Here is a 23,221-nt window from a genome sequence, read left to right as displayed (position 1 = left end):
TGGATTGGCATTTTTAATTTCATTGTCCATCATTCCATCCTCCTTTAAGGCCCATTTCAAGCACCACCTCCTCCACCAGGTGAAAGGGCAGTGTGGTAGATTTGGCTGCCCAGGTGAGTCTGCCCATGGTCTTGCCTAACCTCATAGCTCAGGTGCACGCCTTTAGAAGCTTGTTCTGTGACAGGAGGATGACCATTGCAGATAAAGGAGGGCACTTTTCTAGCTAGGCCCACACTGCTAGACGTGCCTCAGTTACAGCTTCTTCTGCCCTTGAGCTATGAGTGGCTGGACTAATCCCAGTCTACTTTGTGTGAGTTAGTGACGGACATGCCGTCCCATTCCTGCTGAGCAAAAGCTCCTGGAGGACAGGGTTCATACCTGGTTCAGCTCTGGGCTTCCCAAGGATTTAACGTGCTATTCTTCTGGACAAATGTTTCCGAATAAATGAATGAATTTATGGAAACATACTATGGGTACCTGTTAGACAGTCAAGCCCATTTTTACTTCTGAAGAAAACTGAAATTAGTGGTGCTGAAGGTATCTTTTTTTTTTTTTTTAATTAACTTCCTGGGACTTCCCTGGTGGTGCGGTGGTTAAGAATCCCCCTGCCAATGCAGGGGACACATGTTCGAGCCCTGGGCCAGGAAGATCCCACATGCCGCGGAGTAACTAAGCCTGTGCGCCACAACTACTGAGCCCACATGCCACAACTACTGAAATCCACGTGCCTAGAGCCCATGTTCCGCAACAAGAGAAACCACTGCAATGAGAGGCCCATGTACCACACTGAAGAGTGGCGCCTGCTCACAGCAACTAGAGAAAGCCTGCATGCAACAACGAAGACCCAACGCAGCCAAAAATAGAAATAAATAAATTAATTAATAAAAAATTAAGTTCCCATAAAACTACTAAAAAAGTTAGGTATGAAAGTAAAAGAGGAGGTTGGGGTGATCAATACGTTACCACATCTGACTTGGTGGTAAATTTCTGAGTTTGCAGGCTCTCTAAAGCCATCCACTTCACCGGCAGTTTTGCACCTGTTTTGTTGTGTACGCTATAGTATTCCTTATCATACACGTCTCTGGCAAGGCCAAAATCAGCAACTTTGACCGTAAATCTTTCATCCAGCCTACAGAAAGAACAAAAATTATTACTGGTGGCTGAAATAGAATAATTTACAGTGATGCTGAATCTCTAAAGATTAGAATAAGGGACTTCAGTATTTGAAATCCATAACTTCTGAAGGGAGGGCTTCATCTGGCCTGTTTTGACTAACACTAAATTACAATGGAATTCTTGAATAAAAATGCTTGACATTAACATTTTAAATTCAACAGACCAAGGAAAGAGATTATAAATGATGTGGCATAAGAAAATCTTTTTTGCTTTCATGTAGATCTGGAGAAGTAGTAAAATTGGCCACCCTCCCAGCTTTCCTTGGTTGCTAAATCGAGTATGCCAACTGACTACCCAAAGCAATCACTAATTTTCACTTGCCAGCTTATTAGCAATACTTAGTTTTATGGGGGAGATATGAGAGGGGACTGTTATTTTCCTTTTTCATTCTCAGTGGGCTAGGCTAGTACGTACAACTCTTATGTTCCGCCAGTGAGGTAATAGAGAAAAACGATACATAGTAAAGCATCTAGGAAAACAGCAAGGTTCAACAAAAATCAATTTCTTCTATCTGAGGCTATGTATCTTTTGTTTAAGCTGGCTTTTATGTTGTTACATTGACCAAAACCAAGGTGGGAAATTAATAGCACAGTTCTTTCATTCACACGTACCATGAGCCATGAATCAGTGCCATGTAAGGGAAAGCACAAATCAACTACAAACTGTTGACTGTTGTATTATACAGCCCAGGCAGACAGACACAAATAAAGTTCGTTGTATATTCATTCCCAAATACCATTTTTGGTAGGGTTTCTGCAGGCTGACTTCAAATCTACTCTTGGGAAGTTACAATATGTTGGTATTTGTGTTACCAGCCCTCTCCTTTTCACTGTAAAATGCTGAAGATCAAATTCTCCCTCCCAAAAACTAATGCAGTGTGAAACCACAACACTGGGGGCTATGGGTGGGAAGGAAAAAGAAAAGCAAGAGCACACAACAGCTGTTTAAGACCCCCTCTGGAGAATTCCTTTTAAATTCTGTTTGATAAAGCCTGAAAGCCCCGCCTACATCCCCAGTGCTTACATATTGATTTAAAACTGTAACGGAACTAACGGACTTTTGCATGAGAAGAGAAAACATCCTCTCTAGCCTTGAACAGTGGAAAACAGATTCCTCCTTGTCACTTAATTTGGACTGCAGGCACAGAGATTCTTCTACTTACATACAGTTTCTTGCAGCCAAGTCTCTGTGGACAAACTTTTTGCTTGCAAGATATTTCATGCCTTTGGCTACTTGAAGACCAAAGCCAATAAGATCTTTCACAGTGGGGTTCTGTAATCAAAGAGAATTGGAAACGCATAAACTAAGCATTTACTGTTCTAGCTATGATCTCAGAATTATGAAATGTTTATAAGAATGACCTTGTTTCAAATAATAACTTGTGCCCTGTTGATAACAGCAATAATATTAAGTATCTGTTAATTGCAAAGTACCATGCTAGATGTTTTTATAAACTCTGGCTAATCCTTATATACTCACATCTGTGATATGGGCTCCATTTTCCAGATGGGGAACTGGAGGTGTTTTAAAATGTAGGTTTTATTATTATTTAGGTGTGGTAAGGCCAGCAGATGGGAACAATTGCCATCGAAAAGGCTGTTACTCACAACTCCCAAGAGGAGGAGGCATGCCATGTCATACAAGGCCACTCAGGGAAGCACCAGGGTTGGTAAGGAGGCAGAGGAAGCAAGGGGAAAACACAAGCAAGAGTCTGTACTGTGGTTTCTGTGGGAAGGAATGGGTGAAGCAGGCTTAGAATTGGCTGGTTTGAATAATTTCAGTGGGCTCTGGGGTATAGGGACTGTCCCTAGTAGTCTGGTACCTGGTCTTGAAGTGATTAGGGCAGGTGGATAATGTCCCAGAGTGTGAGAGCACTTTAAAGGAGGTGGCTGGGGTATGGGCTCTGGAGTGGTTGGTTTGGTGATGAAAGGCATGCTCTTTGAAGGTGAGTTGTTTAATACCTCTGGGAATTTGCTAGTCCTGGGAGGGGCAGTCTCTCCAGGGTCAGAATGTCCCCACAAGTCAGAGCATCAGAAATACACGGTTAATACAGGACGTTCCCAGAAAAATAAACCACCCCAAACCACTCAGATGCTAAGTTGTGGAGTTAGGGTTTTAACCTAAATCTGTTAGACTCCAAAGCCCACACTGTAGTGAAATCAATCACATCAGAAACCCTCCTACTGGTACTGAAGCACCAGTGGCCTGGATCCACACAGAGAACAGGAAATCTCATTCTCCATAAGCTCAACACACAAAATTGGATGGACAGAGTAATGCCTTTAGTACCTACGAGAACTGTATCTGAAATCACATAGATGTCACTGTGGCTGATAGCCCTACTGGTGCCTGGCCATCAGGAACAGGATATCTCTTCTTCAGCAGCCACTGTGGAGTTTGTGAACTTAAGAGGCAGACAGTGGGGACTCTGAAAGGAGGGCTACAGCCCTCCTTAATGCATACAGCATGTGGAGAGGCCATTTCCTGTGTTTTAGGCTTCTCTAAGACATATCTGTTAGTGGTTGTAGTCAGTATAGACTCCTTGGACTATAAAAGGCCATGATACTGTATAATACGAAATCTCTATCATGCTTTAACCCTGGGGGAATAATACCTAGAGAAGATGGCATATCCAACCAGATGAACTCATCAGGGTAATGGCAAGAGTTAGAGTGGAAAAGTGGGTATGGTAAGGCCAAAGCTCTGTGCTTTGTAAGGTAAATTCATCTTATTTGCAAAAATTCACTGCCAGGGAATATTTTATTCTTTTGACTGAATGCAAAATATTTCTTTACTGTCCTAGAGCTTATTTCCTCCGAGAACCTGACCTCATGTTTATGAAGCTGTTGATCAAGAGTAAAGCTACTCCATAACTCCCAAAGAGGCCTGATCACAGGAGCCAAGAAGCAGCCAGGGACCATCTGTGACTTCAGTTCCGGAGACTCCTTCTTCCCTCCCTGGTCCTGGTCTGGCCATTGTTTGCTCAGCCTTTAGGAACCAGCATAAATGTCACTTAGAAAACCCTCATTTGCAAGCATCTAAGAACCTCTTTTGTAACCCTGAGCTCATTCATTCAACAAATATCTCCTGAGAGTCTATGTGCCAAACACTATTTTAGGTGTTACTGTTACAGCAGTGAACAAAATACACAAAATTAGCTACCCTCATGTGCTTGAATTCTAATGGGATGTGTGTGTGTGTGTGTGTGTGTGTGTGTATACATATATTATTTATTTATTGCCTAGTAGAGCACTGTTCAATAGAAATATAATACAAGCCACATATGTAATTAAAATTTTTCTAATAGTCACATTAAAAAATTAAAAAGAAACAAGCAAAATTAATTTTCACAATATATTTTTCAACCCAGCACATCCCAAATATCATTTCAACATGTACTCAGTATAAACAATTATTGATGAGATATTTTACTTTCTTTTTTTATACTAAATATTCAAAACCTGGGATGTATTCTATACTTACAGCACATCTCAGTTTGGACTAGCCACATTCACGTGTGGCTTGTGGCCACAGTATTGGATAACTCAGGCCTAGTGTATGATATGAGGGTAAGTGTGATGAAGAAAAACAAAGCAGAGGAGAGGAGCAAGAAAGAAGGCATGAGGGTGTGGTGGTCAGCTGCAACTTCAGACAGGTCAGGGAGGCTTCATTTTGAAGATGACATTACAGCAAAAAGCTGAAGTTGATGACTGAGATATGTGGATATTTTGGGGAAGAGTAGTCCAGGCAGAGAGAATAGCAAGTGCAAAGGTCCTGAGGTAGAAGAGTGGGTGGCAAGTTTGAAAAATAGTAAGAGACCCATTTATAATTAATTTTCGATGTATTTCTTCCTTCTAAGGTTAAAACTCCTTGAAAGCTGAGGCTCATTCTGGCTCTACGTCTCCTGTGTGGTACTTTTTCTGGCATATAGTAGGTACTCAAAGATGAGTACCTATCCAGTAGATGGTACAGCAAGGATGTTGCAGTGCAGGTAAGAATCACTGCCCCCAGGAGACCCTTCTAAGTATCACTATCTTCCTACTAGGATAGAGGATTTTGAGGAACTAGCGAATTGAATTGGCCTCTGTCCATTTGAATGGTGCAAACATTTTATATGTGCTTCTTTGGCTAAAAGCTTTTAAAAAGGTTCAAAACAGGCACATTTTGGAAGACTCACTGGCTTACAGCTAGTTCATGAATTAGTAAGTTTGGTAATATACTTACGTGAGTCTCATTTCTAATGAAATTTCGAAGATCCCCATGTTTCATGTATGGTAGGACCACCAGTGGAGACCCCTCACTTCGAAGGCAGATTCCCAAGAGCGAGAGAACATTGGGATGACTAAAATCTTTCATGATGATTCCCTCGGTCAGAAATTGGGAAACTTCTCCTATGTCAGTGATTCCTGAGAAAGACAGCAGTGGAGACATTAACCTCATTACAGGGACAACAATTACTTTGTCAAGTTCAGAGAGGGAGAGCAATGGAATGTAAAACCATTGGGCTACATCTTGCCCTGACGCCTTATCATCAGAGTGTTTCTTTACAATACTTCTGAGTGAATGATGTCACCTGTGCTGCACTTTTTTTTTTTTTTAATTTTATTTTTGGCTACGTTGGGTCTTCATTGATGCGCGCGGGCTTTCTCTAGTTTTGGCGAGATGGGGCTGCTCTTCATTGCGGTGCACAGCCTTCTCATTGCAATGACTTTGCTTGTTGCGGAGAATGGGCTCTAGGTGTGCGGGCTTCAGTAGTTGTGGCATGTGGGCTCAGTAGTTGTGGTGCACGGGCTTAGTTGCTCCACAGCATGTGGGATCTTCCCGGACCAGGGCTCGAACCTGTGTCCCCTGCATTGGCAGGTGGATTCTTAACCACTGCACCACCAGGGAAGTCCCTGTGCTAAACCTTTAAGTCACCACCTGTACCTGTTTTTGTAAGAGTCTAGCAATCTGTTTGTCTCATGCAGAACCATAGTTTGTCTCTTACAGAAAAAGGAGACGGAAGCAGGCCAGTCCATTTCTGTAGTGATTGTCTAGGGCAGGGGTTGGCAAACTTTTCTGTAAAGGGCCAGATAGTAAATATTTTTGGCTTTGTAAGCCTTATGATCTCTGTTGCAAATACTCAACTCTTGCCATTGCAGCGCAAAAGCAGCCACAGACAATAGTGGCTGAGTCTCAATAAACTTTATTTATGAAAACAGGCAGCAGGCCATAGTTTTCCAATCCCTGGAGTAGGAGGATTTGAAGACCAAACGTTGTCTATGGTATCTAAGTAGACTATTTTGTTATAATAGTTTCTAATCATTTCCAGATAGAGATCCCGAGGGCCTGACAATAGTCAGCACTAATAAAGAGTTAACAACCTTTAATTTATTAATCTGATTAGTATCAGTGTCAGTGATGATATTCTTCTACAAATGCAATGCATTCCAAGACCTGGAAGTCCATCTGGACCAAACAGAGATCAGCACACACCAGGGACAGAGAAAGATTTGTTGGCATTAGGACTGTTCTGAGTACAACTGGCAGGGGTACTCTTTAGTAAGGCAAACTTATTGACAATTATACTTAATCCATCACAGTTTGTAGTTAGATTTCATATAACTGTCCCTCTAATTACCTTGTGGTTAGCCTTTCAAAAAAATGAACCATACAGAACACTGCTCAGCGTGGAGATTTATGTTTAAAAAAGCTGAAATATTTCTGGCAATAATGTATCTTGTAAGAAAACCTTTCACGTGTGCATTGAAAGCTTATTAATTCCAATATAAATCTGTAATATATCTTGTTAACATTTTTTCAGGCTGCCTCAAACTATGAGCAGAAATTTAGAAATGGGGGTAGAAAAGGCAAGCACACTGACCTGACATGTGAGACCTGTCAGCAAAGGTGGAGCCAGGAAAGCTCTAGTATGAGGAGTATATTGGGTTGTACAAGACAGTAATTTATGCCATAATTATGGCTCTGGGTCATTAATAAAGTCTTAGTTTATGTTTGGAAGCATTCCATGTTTCTTTTCTCTTTTTTTTTAAGCGAAGTTTAATAACATGCATACATGGGAGAGACCCAGGAAAACTGAGTAACTCCAGCATTCCCTGCTTCTTAAAAAGAGTATGCATTCCATTTTAAAGATTTTCTCAATAGCAGATAATATTAAAAAATATATGTCTAGCACTAAAAGAGGGTAAGTATCACTTGTTAAGGAAGTACATTTATGTGGAATACCTCATTCACCAAAAATGTGGATAAACGAGATATTACCACATTTACAATTTTTCAATTTTCTGCTGGCATATTTTTTTCCTGTTTTCTTATTTCATTTTTTATCTTTTTGATGGAAGTCATGGTTAAAAAATAATTATAGTAATGTCTCTGGGTAAAATGAGTCATTATTACTGTATGTGCCAACATGCTTCCCATAGTTTCCATAAATATCACTTGTAAAACAAATATTATAAGCCAAACGTATTTAAGTGATACTTAGGCTCATCCAAGAACCTCATTTCTCCTTCATTCTTACTTATGAGGGCTCTGAGGGATAATTTCTGAGGAAACATTTCAATAAGCATTTTTAAAAATAAATTTATATATATATATATATATATATATATTTAAAATTTTTGGCTGCGTTGGGTCTTCGTTGCTGCATGCGGGCTTTCTCTAGTTGTGGCCAGTGGGGACTGCTCTTCATTGCGGTGCGCGGGCTTCTCATTGCAGTGGCTTCTCTTGTTGCGGAGCACGGGCTCTAGGCGTGCGGGCTTCAGTAGTTGTGGCTGCAGGCTCTAGAGCACAGTCTCAGTAGTTGTGGCACACAGGCTTAGTTGCTCCGCGGCATGTGGGATCTTCCCGGACCAGGGCTTGAACCCGTGTCCCCTGCATTGGCAGGCAGATTCTTAACCACTGCGCCACCAGGGAAGTCCCATCAATAAGAATTTAGATCAAATGAATTTTCAGGATTAGATCCATAATTCCAGCAGTTGCTGATTTTTCCACAAGGGAAAGTGTAAATCAACGTTTTATTATGAACTATTTATTAGTTTGCAAACCACAAAAGTGTACTCCACTGTTAAATAAAATATAACTTACTATTCAAGGATTTCACAGCACAGTGAATTTTCTTATCATCGTTGTCCAACAAAGTCCCATGATATACACACCCGAAATGTCCTACATGAAAGAGGGAACTTAGTTAGTGCCACATTACTTTTAATTGTGCAATATTATTTATTAAGCTCTTCATGATCTTCATTTCTCTTTTTTTCCTACATGGAAAAAAAGTGCATTGTTTCTTATGCTTTTGATTAACAATACCACTATTTGTGTGTGTTTGTGAAATATGTATACGTAATTAATTTCACCCAAAGATACAAGCAATATGATTATTTAATACATGGTAAATATTTAGGTGATGTAACTGTTATTAAAGGTTAACATAATAAAATATTCAACCACAGTGGAACCACTGAAAACAGGAGTAACATCTGCCTCGTAAAAGAAACATTAGTTTTAAGGATCAAATAACATCTTTTAAATATGAAAAATGAAGTTTTACCCACATAAAGAAATACAATAAAATAAGCTCCCTATATTACAATAAACTGAAATGAAATAAAAATGTCACCATTAGAAATAAGATTAGCATTACAGAATAAGGATTTCCCCCTTTAGTCACCAGTTAGTTTGTAATCCAGGTTGGCAGAAACTGAAAGGCAATCGCCCAAATGAAGCAAATTCACTCTGAGTCATTTCATCTAGTTCTCTGGTTTTAGCCACATCACTTTCCCAATGGTAGCCTTTCATCCAGTGGCAGTAATTTTCCCCAGAGGTGCCAAATGTCTGATAGCTGTGTAAGTCATTAAGTTGTCCAGCTGGCCAAGACCCCCTGAGTGCCTAGCATGTGAGTGTTGGGCATTAGTCTACTCTCTTGTAATGCAAAGATGACTAAATAAATGCTCTTGAGGGCTCACGTTCTACTGGGGAAAGCATATAAATAAATAATAGTTAATACTTATAGAATCATTCATGATTATTACTTTATAAGAGAGATAATTGCCATTTTTAGCACCTTTCATGATAAAATACTAATTTTACAATATGTAGAATTAGAACATAATTAGTGAAGCCACACACTCTAAAACTGGTACAATTACTAGGATTTACAGGCTGGTAAAAGAACTATATATTACTCTGATGTGAAACACGTTTGTTAACAGCGAAGCTGCTATTTGGGAAGGGGAGCATGCTAAGGATTAAAATCTGGAGTATGTGATAGAGGAATGTGTTGATGCTTTCACAGGAAAATGGGAAGGCCTCGTGAACACAAAAGGCAAATTGTCCCATCAGCTTCTTCTGCATCATGCTGGCTGATGTCTCTGCTACCTCTTGCAGCGCACACTGAATAAAGAGGGATCAGAGGCCATTCAGTATTAAAGGTAAAAGCTTTTTAGAAAAAAAGGGAAGAGTGGAGTTCATTTCCTGGCTTCCGGTTGGTTTCTTTTCCTGCTCAATATTTCCTCAAATACTGTACACGCTAGCTGTTATTGCTGCTCTGGCTGGCTTATTACAAATATTCATTCCTCTTTGTATAAAGAAATTGGAGTGCATTGTAGAGATGATGTATGTTGCTTCAGATCAAGGGAAGGCTATAAATTCCCTTTCTCCTGATGCTGTCCAGCAGTATACAAACTGCTATAAACCAGGACTTCATAGAGTTAGTCACTATTCTCAGGGTAGAGAAAGACTGGAAGGAGATAGGAGTAAAAATATTGGAACTTAACAGAATGATTTTTAGAAGGAAGTAAAAGGCACGTTTCAAGAAATTATAGTTGTCATTATGAAAAAGGTGAGGGAGGAATGTGATTTATTTCTAATACGTTTGGGAGATTATCAAGTTGTCTCCATGCACAGGGACAAATCCCCATGGATGTGATTTGCAGGGCTGTATGTCTGCAGAACAGAAATCAAGTGCACTTGTTATCACTGCTCTGTCAGTTGCTTTCACCATTGTCTAATTCCTAATCTGCAAAGGCAGAAGATAAAATGCTTACTGGAAAATCGTGTTTAACAAAAAGCTGAGTGGAAATACTTACCTCTTCCTATGACTTCATTGAAATGCACAATCAGGCTGCTTGGCCCAATCACTACATGCTGAACTGCCTGGACCAGCTCTGGATTTAGAGCACTGAGGTCAATGTGGACAGTATTTTGCAGTAATGGACTGGATATATCAGAGTCCCCACTAGTTAGGATGGGGGATAGGTCTGTCAGAGGATACTGCACTTGTCTGCATGACCCATTCTGAGATGAGTTAGGAAACTGGTCTGCAAGATAAAGCAAAATTATTAGAAACAACAGTGAGACCTCACTTAGTGGGGACTGCAACAGGGGCAGCAAATTGAATTAATAACAAAACTAAAGTTTAAATTTAAATTTAAAGAAATGATGGTTGTATCATTGAATGAGGCTAGGAAAAACCCTTACAAAGGAACTGGTTTAATAAAATTGGGAAAAGATACAGGTATGCGTGTGTGTGTTTAAAAAAAATTTATTGATTCTCTTGTAAGAATATTAAGCAGTAACTTTGAAAGCTTGTTTTCCCTCTTCATTTCCTTAGACATTTCTCTTTTTATGTACAGCAAAAAGCCAAGCTTGAGATTTGTTTTTTTTTTTTTTTTTTTTTTTTTTTTTATGCGTTACGCGGGCCTCTCACTGCTGTGGCCTCTCCCGCTGCGGAGGACAGGCTCCGGACGCGCAGGCTCAGCGGCCACGGCTCACGGGCCCAGCCGCTCCGCGGCATGCGGGATCCCCCCAGACCGGGGCACGAACCCGCGTCCCCCGCATCGGCAGGCGGACTCCCAACCACTGCGCCACCAGGGAAGCCCGAGATTTGTTTTTTAATATATTATATTCTTAAGAATGCAAAGCAGCAAAAATAGTAAGCAACTGCCTGGCTCCCACAAAAATCCAACCCAACTATAAGAAAATGAAAAAAGATGCCTTTTGAGAGACTAGTGTTTATTAATGGAATGAATTAGTATTGCTCAAAACCAATGTGGATTCCTGGTCAATGAAAAATATGTAAAGTGAAATATTATATATCTATATCTCTCTATATAAATATGCACCCATACACCCAAACGACTAGAAATATGCAATGGCTAAAATTTCAGAACTGAAAGTTTTTCACATTCGTGGTAAGTTCTCCATACTGTGGTGATGGCAGCAGATCTAGTGTTATCACTCTTTAGAGAAAGCAGATTAGAATTGGGTTAGTGTGCCATTCTCATTGTTTACTTGAGGACACTTGGAAAGGGATCAGATCAGCATTCCTTGTAAGTTGATCTTTATAACCAAAACGGTAAGAGCCTCAAGCAAGGTTCCCTTTTTCTAGGTGAAACTTTTCCATTTCAGGGGTAGGGAATTATGGGGCTGAGAATACATTTCTTAATGCCAGATAAGGCAAAAAAGCCACCAGTTGCTTTGCCCTTTCCAATGGGAATGCATACATGTCAAGGAGAGGGCATTATACTGGCAGCAACTGACTTGAAGACAAACTAGGCTGGGTATTGAAATGTATTAGTATATAACACAGGGAGAGGGCAGAGGCTTATGAGGGGGTCCCCATTAGCACCAAAAGAAAATATTGTTTGTTTGCAAAGGAGCAGGAAAATCAGAACTTAAGAGAGGGTCATTAAAAAGAAAGTTGATGGTACCCTAAGTATTCCTAAGCCCACTTAAACATGTTTAGTATCTGCCACATTGGAAGTTTGGTTAATACATCAATTTGGCCAGAGCAGTAAATTTCAACAGTGGTTCCAGAAAAGCTTTGGGACCACCTGTAGTTATAGTAATCACTAGCTGGAAATGAGACAGATGCAACCTTAAAAGAAGGATGTAGAACATCAGGGGAGTGCTTGAGATGTTGGATGGGTGAGGGAAGGAAGGAGCCTAGCTGGGTGTCTGTTCCTTTAATTCCAGAGTCAGGGTTTCCAAACCTTTCCTAGGGGATGGAAATGCGGATGAACCTCTCTAAATTCAGTTCCTTTGCCTTCACTTCTCAAACCTTTGCACCTAGAGATCAGGGTTCTAAATTTTCAGAGGTGCAGAGATGAAGGGAAATCCTTGATGAGGCACAGGAAAAAATCCTCTGGCATAGAAATTGTACTGACCTTTGGGCTAAGTTCAAACATGCACACAAGCCAATTTAAACCATCAGTGTGTGATTCTGGTCTGACACACAGAGAATTCTAGGTCTGCATGAAAGACTGATAAGGATGTTGTCCCCACCGCACACAGAGAGAGAAGCTCTGTAGGTGCCTCTTTATTAGGTGCTGGCTGTGCATTTCCTCATTATTCTCTCTGGATAACTTTCTTTTGCCTATTTTATTTTTCCATATCTCCAAGGAGTAGGTTCAATGTAGGAAAGAGGATGAAACTCAAGTTTCTTAGCAATGATGACAGAGGTCTGGTGAGTAATGAGGTTGAAGGAAGATTAAATATGCTTCTTTAAAAAAATTACTTGTGAATTTTAAAGATCTCAAATTAGAGCCATTAAATGTGAATATAAAATAATAAACAGATCTAAATTTCAAAACTATAAACTGGATTTGATTTGTCCATGTTGTTAAGGGCTTGGATTCTTAAAGGTAAAGGGAGTCATGTGGGAAAAGACAATATTAACAGTGTCTATAGAACATCTCTATAGAACTAACATAAACTTGAAAAAGTAAGAGGCAGTAAGTGTTGAAAAAGCTAAAATGTTAAGTGACTCATTGCTCTTGTACTTGTTTTGATGAGCAACTTCTAAGTTTTGCAGTATCCTCAACTGTCTGTGACTCATTTTATTTATCCACTGGTAAATATTCAACCAGGAAAATGCTTGTACTTGACTCACGTCCTGTAACTTCTGAAGATAATGGAGCAGATACAATACAGACATTTTGCTTTTACCACGAGATTTTAAATAAAACAATGTGAAATGCTCTGGCTAATCTGACAATTATTAGGTCTAATGTTTTGCAAAACAGATGATGTTAACCCTCCCTTTTAAATAGCATAACTGAAGGTTTTTATTGGATAAGACTCAAAATATATTCAAGTCCTGGGATGCTGTGGGTAAAAGGCTGAGTAGTAACAGTTTATTGAGAATCCTTCAAAGGAGGGCTAAAAGTATAATTTAAATGTTTGAGGATCAACGGGTAAAAAAATGTAGCTGTGCCAACTTCTATTTCAATAAATATACGTTTCCTATCTTAACTCTTCCTGGGTTGTTAAAGAGAGCTTCACAATTTTTTAGCATTGCACTCAGATGATAAACACCTTATCTTTGCTCAAATGATTTTAAAATGAACCTTTTTGTGAGAACAGAGCTTAAAGACTCTAAAAATCTCATACAACATGTAAATGAGTTCATTCTAAAATAAGAGCCGTGTAACTCTGTGTCAAATTAAATACTTCTTTGGCCAAAGAAGAGGTGAATACTTCTTTTATATTTTTATAAAAATATAAAGGCAAAACCAAAAATAAACAACAATGCCACACAACACACTGAGGTATACGTATAGGTATTTCTCTGAACAATAAACTGAAGTATACCTTCTGGAAAAGTAGCTCGGTAGTCTACAGATTCATTTGAAACCATTTCTGTAGTTGGGCTTACACTTCGGGCACTTACAAGCCTATCCAAATGAGGAGTGTGTACTCTTGCATCATAGCGAACTAATTCACTGCCCAGATCTTAAAACAGAAAGAGAGAAAGAGCTCATTAAAGACTTGGCTATCATGGATCCCAGTAGACTTTGACCCAGTGACCAGAACTCATGGGTTTTATGGATTGCATAAGACCGCACACATGAATCTATGACAATTTTAAACTGTAACGACTGTATTCTTAAGGCAACTCCTTTAAAACAAACAATAACCAAAAAATGCACCTTTAATTTGCTTTCTCCTTTTCAGCCACAGGAAAAGCCCAAGTAATAATAAGAGTATTATTGATATTGAGACAACACCAACAATCAGTCCTGTGAAATTCTGATCTGGTTGAACTATCACTTTTCCAAGGACGGTTGAAGAAATTGCATGCTTCCACTAAAAATGACAAATAAAAGTCAGAATTTAGCCATGATAGATACAAAATACACTACACAGTTGAATCACAGTCTCCCTGGGCTCAAAATACTACCTGGTTATTACCGTTCTAGAAGTAGCATAACTGCCTTCAGAGTATTAAGACACTCCTCAATTCTGTTTCAGTGTTCAAATAATTAGGGGCTACTAATCACTTAAGTACTTACATTACGCATAGCTGCTTGTACTTATAACTAGGTATTAGGGGGTAAAAAGATAAAAATCAGTCTCTGACCTTGAGGAACCGAAGTATGAAAGGGAGACAAACACAAAAATAAATGATTACAGTACGCTGTGGTATGTACTGTAGAAGTATGAACATATAGTAAGAAAAAGAGACGACAGGACATTAATTCTGTCCTGGAGGGTAGGGTAGAGGACACAGGAGACTCCCCATAAGTAGTAATCATATTATTATTATGATGGGATAATAAAGTCTCAGAATATTTTTATTTCAGTTTTGATACATAGAAGAAATCTTTGACGTTCCTTCCACCTCTAACATGGTATGATTTTTAGGATTTCTGGTCCTTTTAATTCCAAACTCTGATCTCATGATTCAGCCTTCTTTTTTTTTTTTTTTAAATTAATTAATTAATTAATTTTAGGTATTTTTGGCTGTGTTGGGTCTTCGTTTCTATGTGAGGGCTTTCTCTTATTGTGGCCAGCGGGGGCTACTCTTCATCGCGGTGCGCGGGCCTCTCACTGTTGCGGCCTCTCGTTGCGGAGCACAGGCTCCAGACGCGCAGGCTCAGTAGTTGTGGCTCACGGGGCCAGTTGCTCCGCGGCATGTGGGATCTTCCCAGACCAGGGCTCGAACCCGTGTCCCCTGCATTGGCAGGCAGATTCTCAACCACTGTGCCACCAGGGAAGCCCCAGCCTTCTTTGACTTTTAAATTTTTTCATACATTCCCATTTCATAACTTTTTGGAAAACTTCAGGAACCGTTTAAAAATCACATATTCTTGGATAAACAAAATGTGGTATATCTATACAGTGGAATATTATTCAGCCTTAAAAAGGAATGAAGTTCTGACACGTGCTACAACATGGATCAACCTTGAAAACTTGCTAAGTAGAATAAGCCAGACACAAAAGGACAAATATTATATGATTTCACTTATGCAAAATGTCTAGAGTAGGCAAATTCATAAAGACAGAAAGTAGATTAGAGGTTACCAGGGGCTGGGGAAGAGGAGGGATTGTGACAGTACTATTGAATGGTTCCAGAGGTTCTGTTCAGGGTGATGAAAAGGTTTTGGAATTCGACAGTGGTGACGGTTGCACAACACTGTGAATGTAATTAATGCCACTGAGTTGTACACTAAAAAATGATTAAAATGGCAAATTTTATATGTATTTTACCATAATTTAAAAAGTTAATAATGTAATATACCTAAAACCACTGAACTGTATACTTTAAATGTATAAACTGTATGGTATGTGAATTAATCTCAATAAAGCTGTTAAAAAAAAAGAATGAAAAAAAGATCACTCACTCTGGTTCCCAGTTATCTGATTTAGCTGTTTACATGAAAGAAGTTACTGTAAAATAGTTTAATTCTTATTTTACTTCATCCAGTGCATACATATTCTTTTACTTATGGGTCTCTGCATTTGAGATCACTGTAGCGGGCAGTAGTTTGTTGGCTCTGGCCTCTTGGAGTGGTGAGAGGTGGGGAAAGGGCCCTATTGAATGTGTCCTTATCCCTCCTGAGAATTACAGAAAATTTCAGCAAGAACGTGGCATGATGGAGAGGAGCGTGTCCAGCAAAGACTTTTGAGGTCTACCCTTTGAAGCTTGGGAAGGAGACAGTGCAACAAAAACCTCACTATTTCTAAAATAACAACTAAGAAGCAAGGCTGAGATGATGAGCTAAAGCCAACAGACAAATGAGTTTTAATGATTTATGTCAAGCCTGCAAGTGACATAATTACGCTGGCATCTTTATTTACATCATGAGAGGAAAGCAGGAATCCCACCTCTATATTTAGTTCGCTGTTCAATTTCAGCAGGTCATTGGGGACCGTACATAAAACGGCTTCAGAATGTGACTGTATATTCTCACAGCTCTTATTTCCAACTTTTAACACTTCACCTTTAACTGCTTCAGGGTCAATATCGTTTCCCTGGAAGAGAAAAAGAAAAAGGAGCTTGTTACCACTTCACAGTTTTGCAGGAATGCAAACAATTGTGAAGTAATATAAATATACTGCAAACACAGGCCATGTTGTTTACCAAGGCACATGATTTTCTGACACTCCTTTTTTTTTTTTTTTGCGGTACGCAGGCCTCTCACTGTTGTGGCCTCTACCGTTGAGGAGCACAGGCTCCGGACTCGCAGGCTCAGCGGCCATGGCTCACGGGCCCAGCCGCTCTGCGGCAGGCGGGATCTTCCCAGACCGGGTCACGAACCCGCGTCTCTTGCAACGGCAGGCGGACTCTCAACCACTACGCCACCAGGGAAGCCCATGATTACATTATTTTGAACAATTATATAGTTACATGAAGGCTTTAAAAACATTGTTCAATTTGACATATTTAGTTAATTGAAGTCACCATTAGGTATTTAAAATATCACTGTTTTGTTGAAGAAACCAATAATTAGCCTTGGTAAAGAAGTGGCACAATTTCTCATATGAAGACTTAATGAGTATGGCTATTTATTTATTATTTTAAAATTTTATTTATTTTATTTTTATTATTTATTTTTTGGCGTTGGGTCTTCGTTGCTGCACGTGGGCTTTCTCTAGTTGTGGCAAGTGGGGCTCCTCTTTGTTGCGGTGGGCAGGCTTCTCACTGCAGTGGCTTCTCTTGTTGCAGAGCACGGGCTCTAGGCAAACGGTTTTCAGTAGTTGTGGCTCGCGGGTTCTAGAGCGCAGGCTCCGTACTTGTGGCGCACGGGCTTAGTTGCTCCACGGCATGTGGGATCTTCCCGAACCAGGGCTTGAACCTGCGTCCCCTGCATTGGCAGGCAGATTCTTAGCCACTGCACCACCAGGGAAGTCCAAGTATGGTTATTTATTAAAAAGTTATTTTGAGGAGAGAGAGATATCAAAAATTATTAGCATTTTTCTTAGGGACAAAGAGCAGCCAGTAACAAATACAGTACTGCTACTTTGTTTCCCACTTTGTTTTACATGACCTTTAACACTTGGCAAACTAGTTTTACATACATTGTCTCATATGGATCTCGATAGATTGCTAGGTCAAATATTATTCTCGGAAAAGAAGCTGGAAGAAAATACTTCTTTCTAACATGAATTTGGAGTTAAAAAAAATGGATATAGACAAACTCTATCCTTATGATATTTCTAGAGGCAGTATGTGTACTCCATTGAACCAGGTCAGCCCCACAGGGCAAGTCAACGTAGAAGCACATAAATCTAATAAGTCACCTTGGGGCTTCAAATGACAACTTGTTGGTTAGAACTGAGGAGGGCTAAGGCATTGGCTCACATACTGGAGGAAATTCAGGGAATGACAAAGGAAAGAGATTAAAGAGCTGGAGGGCTTGATTTATGAGGGAATGACTAAAATGTGTCTTGCTTGCTTAGATAATGATGAAGGCTGGGGGAAGGGATGAACATACTGCGTTTACATTTCCAATACTCCTTTTAGGCTCAGGGCTGCCTAGGATGTTGCATAAAAGCTTATCTAAAACAAAAACAGGTCACAAAGCTGAACAACGAAACCCCTTTTCATTTGTGCCTACTAAGAAAGGCATAATAATTAGTGACTTACATAAGAAATTAATATCAGCTTTATATGTATAGTGACTGTTTTATTTTTTTTTAATTTATCTTATTTATTTATTTTTGGCTGAGTCGGGTCTTTGTTGCTGTGCGAGGGCTTTCTCTAGTTGCAACGAGCGGGGGATACTCTTAGTTGCGGTGCACGTGCTTCTCATTGCGGTGGCTCCTCTTGTTGTGGAGCACGGGCTCTAGGCACGCAGGCTTTGGTAGTTGTGGCGCACAGGCTTTGTTGCTCCGCGGCATGTGGGATCTTCCCGGTCCAGGGCTCGAACCCATGTCCCCTGTCTTGACAGGCGGATTCCTAACCACTGCACCACCAGGGAAGCCCTGTACAGTGATTATTTAAAAAATTTACAATCCAAGATATCAAAAAACTGATACTGGAAGCCCACTACTATATAACAGAGGGGACCGAATCAGGAAAAAAAAAAGGTATAGGCTGGTTTTTGTCATTTAAAATAAACATAGCTTTATCGAGCTGTGGAAAAAAATGTTTATGTTTAGAAATTTTATTATTTACTTTTTATTATTTAATATTAGCTATTATTAAATAGTAGAACATATTTACAAAATTGGATTAGTTCTTCAGTCATTAAAACAGTAATGCATAGGTTTTTAAATAAAGCAAAATAAAAGGAGCTTTCTGGTCTTTAATCCTCTACACCCATAGAGCAATTGAGAGTTATAATTATCTCATTTTATCCTGCAAAGACACTTCCCTGAGGTAGGTATTATGGTCATTCCTGCTTTACACATTGAGAACTAAGGTTCAAGAAGGGACCTGGTCGTGAAGCAAATCAATTCCATTTAATACAAATCTACTTACCATCTACTACTGTGTGTTAGACAAAACTCTGTAATATAAAGATGAGTAAGAGTTTCTTCCCCTCACTATAATGTTTAAATGAATATATTTCTAAAGTGAAAAACTGTTACTCCTCTGTCATATCAGGATGTCCCTTGTCCATTTCCTCTGAACTCTGGCCAGGTATGACATGTTTCTATCTAGGACTCAGGCCTGGGAACACATGTCTGAGCTGGTTACAGAGCAGAGCCGATAAGAGTGGAAGTGGGTAGGATTTGAAAAATAGCATTATAACAGGCAGGGTCTTGCAAGTTTTCATGACTCCAGGGGGCCACAATGTTGAGTCTGGGAAAGTCAGTTAAGGCCATGGAGGGGATGGTAGCAGGACTCAGCCAGGCCACGGTCCAGGGAGGCTGGCAATAGAAAGTCAGTGAGGTGGGGTGGTGGTGGACGGACATTTACACTTTATCCAGAGGATATGAGCCCCCTCAGCTTGGGAACTAGGCCAAAGAAACATGACAGAAAGCTTCAAAACTAACTCCACAGGGCATTAACAGGCATTTGGGGAAAAAAGTTCCCAGGTCTTTTGAGGAAAGCTGAATGAACCAAAATTAAACTGGTTTCTTCATTGGCTACTTGGGGCACTGGGATACCACAGGTGCTGTCTATGTGCCCTGGAATATGGGTTTTTTTCCCCCACAGAATGCATATTAAAGTGTGTAGCACAGGGAAATACAGTTGACCCCTGAATAACGTGGGGGGTTAGGGGCACTGACCCCCGTGTAGTTGAAAATCCACGTGTAACTTCACAGTCAGCCCTCTGTATCTGAGGTTCTGTAACCACAGATTCAACCAACCATGGATCACGTAGGACTATAGTATGTATTTATTGAAAAAAATCCGCGTATAGTGGACCTGCACAGTTCAAACCTGTGTTGTTCAAGGGTCAACTGTACTAGTTTATGAGCACCATCAATAAGAATAGGTCTTGACACTGGACCAAATGACCTCTAAGAAAACAGCCCTTCATTTCTACCCTGTCTGGAGACAGAACTGGCCTCACGGTGGTTGTGAATGGGTTTGAGCCTACAATTGCAGGTATCTTAGTCAGAAGTGGGAGGAAGACAAAACTCTAGCTGGCTCTGGGCAGCAGGTAGACTGAGTTAGCTCAGAACTACTCTCCCTTCTAGATCCTTCTGATGCCCAGAAACTGACACAGGCCTCTAGCTGAGCTCTCAACCTTTGCTCTTATGCTCCTAGTATCGTAGCCTGAGTCCCTGTTCCCTGACTTAGATGATCTTCCTGCTGCTTTTCCTGTTTTAGCCAACTTCTCCAAACTGGACTTCTGAAGCATCTCTATTACCATGTGTATCTATATGCTCCAGAATAAGATGAAGCCCCAGGGCAGTGTCAGGCAGTCCTAGTTCCAGCATTAAATACTGTGCTTCTCTAGTTTCCATAAAATATGATCATGAACAAAGAGTCATATAAGATAATTAGGAAAAAATTCAGGGTTTCTTTCAACAGAATTGAATTTTAGATATTTTTAGAGTTTAGAGCTATTTCACTTAAAGGATTATATAGCTATCCATGTACCGTATGATAAAAAATTTCTCTATTATGAAAGGTATTTTGGTATACATGAAATGAAAGTTAATATGAAAGCCTTTGTAATGTAGTGGAAAGAAGACCAAATTTGGAATCAAGAAATTTGAGTGTGAGCCCTAGTTATGCTGTTTGCTCCCTAGCTGACCCAAAACAAATTACCTAATCTTTCTAAACATCTGTTTACTTATCTACAAATGGGGATGATTATCACTGACCTCCCAACCTCACAAGTCCACATGAGTCTCAAATGAAACAACATATGTCAAAGTACTGTGTTAACTAAAATTCCACACAAATGTGAGCTGTTGTTGACATGAACACCGTACCTTAATGTGTACTCCTAAAGATATGTCTACTTCTTTTTTTTTCCATAAATTTGTTTATTTTTTACTTTTGGTGGCATTGGGTCTTCGTTGCTGTGCACAGGCTTTTCTCTAGTTGCGGTGAGAGGGGGCTACTCTTTGTGGGGTGCGTGGGCTCTCATTGCAGTGGCTTCTCTTGTTGTGGAGCATGGGCTCTAGGCGCAGGGGCTTCAGTAGTTGTGGCTCACGGGCTCTAGAGCACAGCCTCAGTAGTTGTGGTGCACAGGCTTAATTGCTCCGTGGAATGTGGGATCTTCCCGGACCAGGGCTCGAACCTGTGTCCTCTGCATTGGCAGGCAGGTTCTTAACCACTGCGCCACCAGGGAAGTCCCGAGATGTCTACTTCTGATGACCACTGTCCACAGCTAGTGCCTAAGCCTTGGATATAAACTACCTCCCACATTAATGGGGTTTCTGATTAGTCCTGAGGAATGACTGATCCCCGATCTCTATTATGTTCTCTTGATCCAAACTTGGCTGACCCTCTTGGCCATGGTGTAATCATTACACCAACTATTGACTAAGCCAATTCTCACAACTAGGGCTGGAAACTATCACAGTCTCTTTTTAGCCAAGGAATTCTTGTATGCATGGCTGCTTGAGGAGCACGAACTCTTCCTGGCAACAAGAAGCAAATCTCACTCTAAACACAATTCTCTCCATAGTGTTTTCACTGATGGAATGCAAACATACTTCACATTCATGTTTTGAATGGTAATTGAACAAGCACAACAAGAAATAAAATGACACCCTTTTTTTTGATAAAAAACAGTTCACTGCTTGTCCAGAAGAGGCTTTTTCTTTTCTTTTCTCTTGCTTTATGTTTTTTTGTTTCTGCCCTCAGAGAGGCAGAGGTTTTAATGTGATCAACTTTAGAAACTGATAAAGGGTTAAACTGCTGTCACACAAAGATTCTCTTATACTAAATTTCCTCTTACACATACATAAAATGGAATATGGGAGAAGACTGAATCATGACACCAAAATAGTCCCCCCAAACTATTCCTTTTTTCCCCAGATTGCCACTCTGTGACATGACAGGTGCTAGACCCTTGTTAGAGAAAAGAGTCATTCTGTATATAGGCAAGAAAAGAAAGTCTCTTGTTTCCAGAGGCCTTTTGGGCCAGGTTGGGAACAGCCTTGAAAGGCTGAGGATTATGTCGAATCATACTTTTCTTGGTCCAACAATTTTGTAGGACATTGAATAATGGGTATGTAATTTACAGAAAAAGGAGTTTTCTCCTCCATATAAGACTGCTTGAAAGGGTAGATAAAGAACCATTCTTCTCTAATCCTTCCATCACAGATACAGGAACAGAAAAATAGAGTTTATCTGGGTGTAAAAATATTTGCAAATAAACCTTTGTTTTCATCAAGAAAAATCAAATGGAATCTTTCAAATGGCAAACACAGTAATTGTTGAAAGCAAAAGGTCACACTAGATTAATTTTATTGAAGAAAAAAGAAGTGATAAAAGCTCTTTCTCCCTTTCTAAAACTAATTAAAGAAGCAGATGAAAGAACTCTGCTATGGTAAACATGCTGTTCGTTGAAGCAGGCTTCCATTTAATTTCACGCTGGGCTTGCTTAATTATTGTACAAAACACAGTTGCGAGGTTAGTAAACTTGTATGAGTACGAACGTGTGCACGGGTTTGGCTGTAGATAAAATCTTGTTGAAAAAGCAGAAAAATTTTAGTAGAAACATATTCTTACTTTGATGGAGATGGTCTTTGGGAATTTATATTACATCTAAACAAGGACTATCGTATTACTTTGTGTTTGTTCATATTTGCATTCAGGCTATCTTTCAGGGGGAAAATCCTGCATGCCTAAAACATCATGTTGAAGCATAAATATTTTGTTGTTTCTAGAGACTGGGGCTACAGATAATTAAAGTTTTGATCATTTTGCCTCTTTTATTACTATTTGAAGTAAAAGTGACTGAAGCAACATAAAAGAGTTGTATTCTAGTCTTTGTTTTGCCACGATTTGATCACTTGTCAAACCACTTAACCTCTCTGGGTTTTAGTATTCTTTGTTTGCAACAGGCTGGGTTAGAAAAGATGCTTTGTTATTGTCCAATCAAATTATATTTAGAAGCTAATATATTTCTGAGGTAGAGGAAATCCAGCTCCACTTATAAATCAGCTTAGAGATAACCACACCCAGATACAAAATTCCAAATTAGAAGGAAGTACAGAACTACAATTGATGAGTTTACTTTCATGACTCTTACCTTTTATCTTATAATGAGCACATTTAGGTGTCCAGGGAAATATATAACGTTGGCAGAATGATACATCATAGGCAACTTTAATGGATTTGTGTCTCACATTTACTACTTTTTAATATATACACAAGAAAGAGTTTTAAAATACTTCATTA

General features: G+C 39.7%; 1 protein-coding gene across 1 annotated transcript in view; it reads right to left on the bottom strand.

The window, feature by feature from the left end:
- MET (MET proto-oncogene, receptor tyrosine kinase) overlaps positions 1-23,221 on the bottom strand; it is a 128,898-nt gene that overhangs the window by 10,793 nt on the left and 94,884 nt on the right. Inside the window, exons 12-19 of the mRNA XM_065883727.1 lie at positions 16,288-16,434; positions 14,109-14,265; positions 13,771-13,911; positions 10,266-10,496; positions 8,263-8,343; positions 5,401-5,582; positions 2,339-2,448; positions 964-1,129 (exon numbers count right to left, since the gene is read on the bottom strand). Of these exons, the coding sequence (XP_065739799.1) occupies positions 964-1,129; positions 2,339-2,448; positions 5,401-5,582; positions 8,263-8,343; positions 10,266-10,496; positions 13,771-13,911; positions 14,109-14,265; positions 16,288-16,434 (1,215 nt within the window). The remainder of the gene's footprint in view (positions 1-963; positions 1,130-2,338; positions 2,449-5,400; positions 5,583-8,262; positions 8,344-10,265; positions 10,497-13,770; positions 13,912-14,108; positions 14,266-16,287; positions 16,435-23,221) is intronic.

Source organism: Phocoena phocoena, chromosome 9, assembly GCF_963924675.1.
Source record: "Phocoena phocoena chromosome 9, mPhoPho1.1, whole genome shotgun sequence".
Taxonomy (NCBI): domain Eukaryota; kingdom Metazoa; phylum Chordata; class Mammalia; order Artiodactyla; family Phocoenidae; genus Phocoena; species Phocoena phocoena.
The sequence above is the reverse complement of the archived record's forward strand: the minus strand, read 5'-3'. Positions and strand labels throughout refer to the sequence as shown.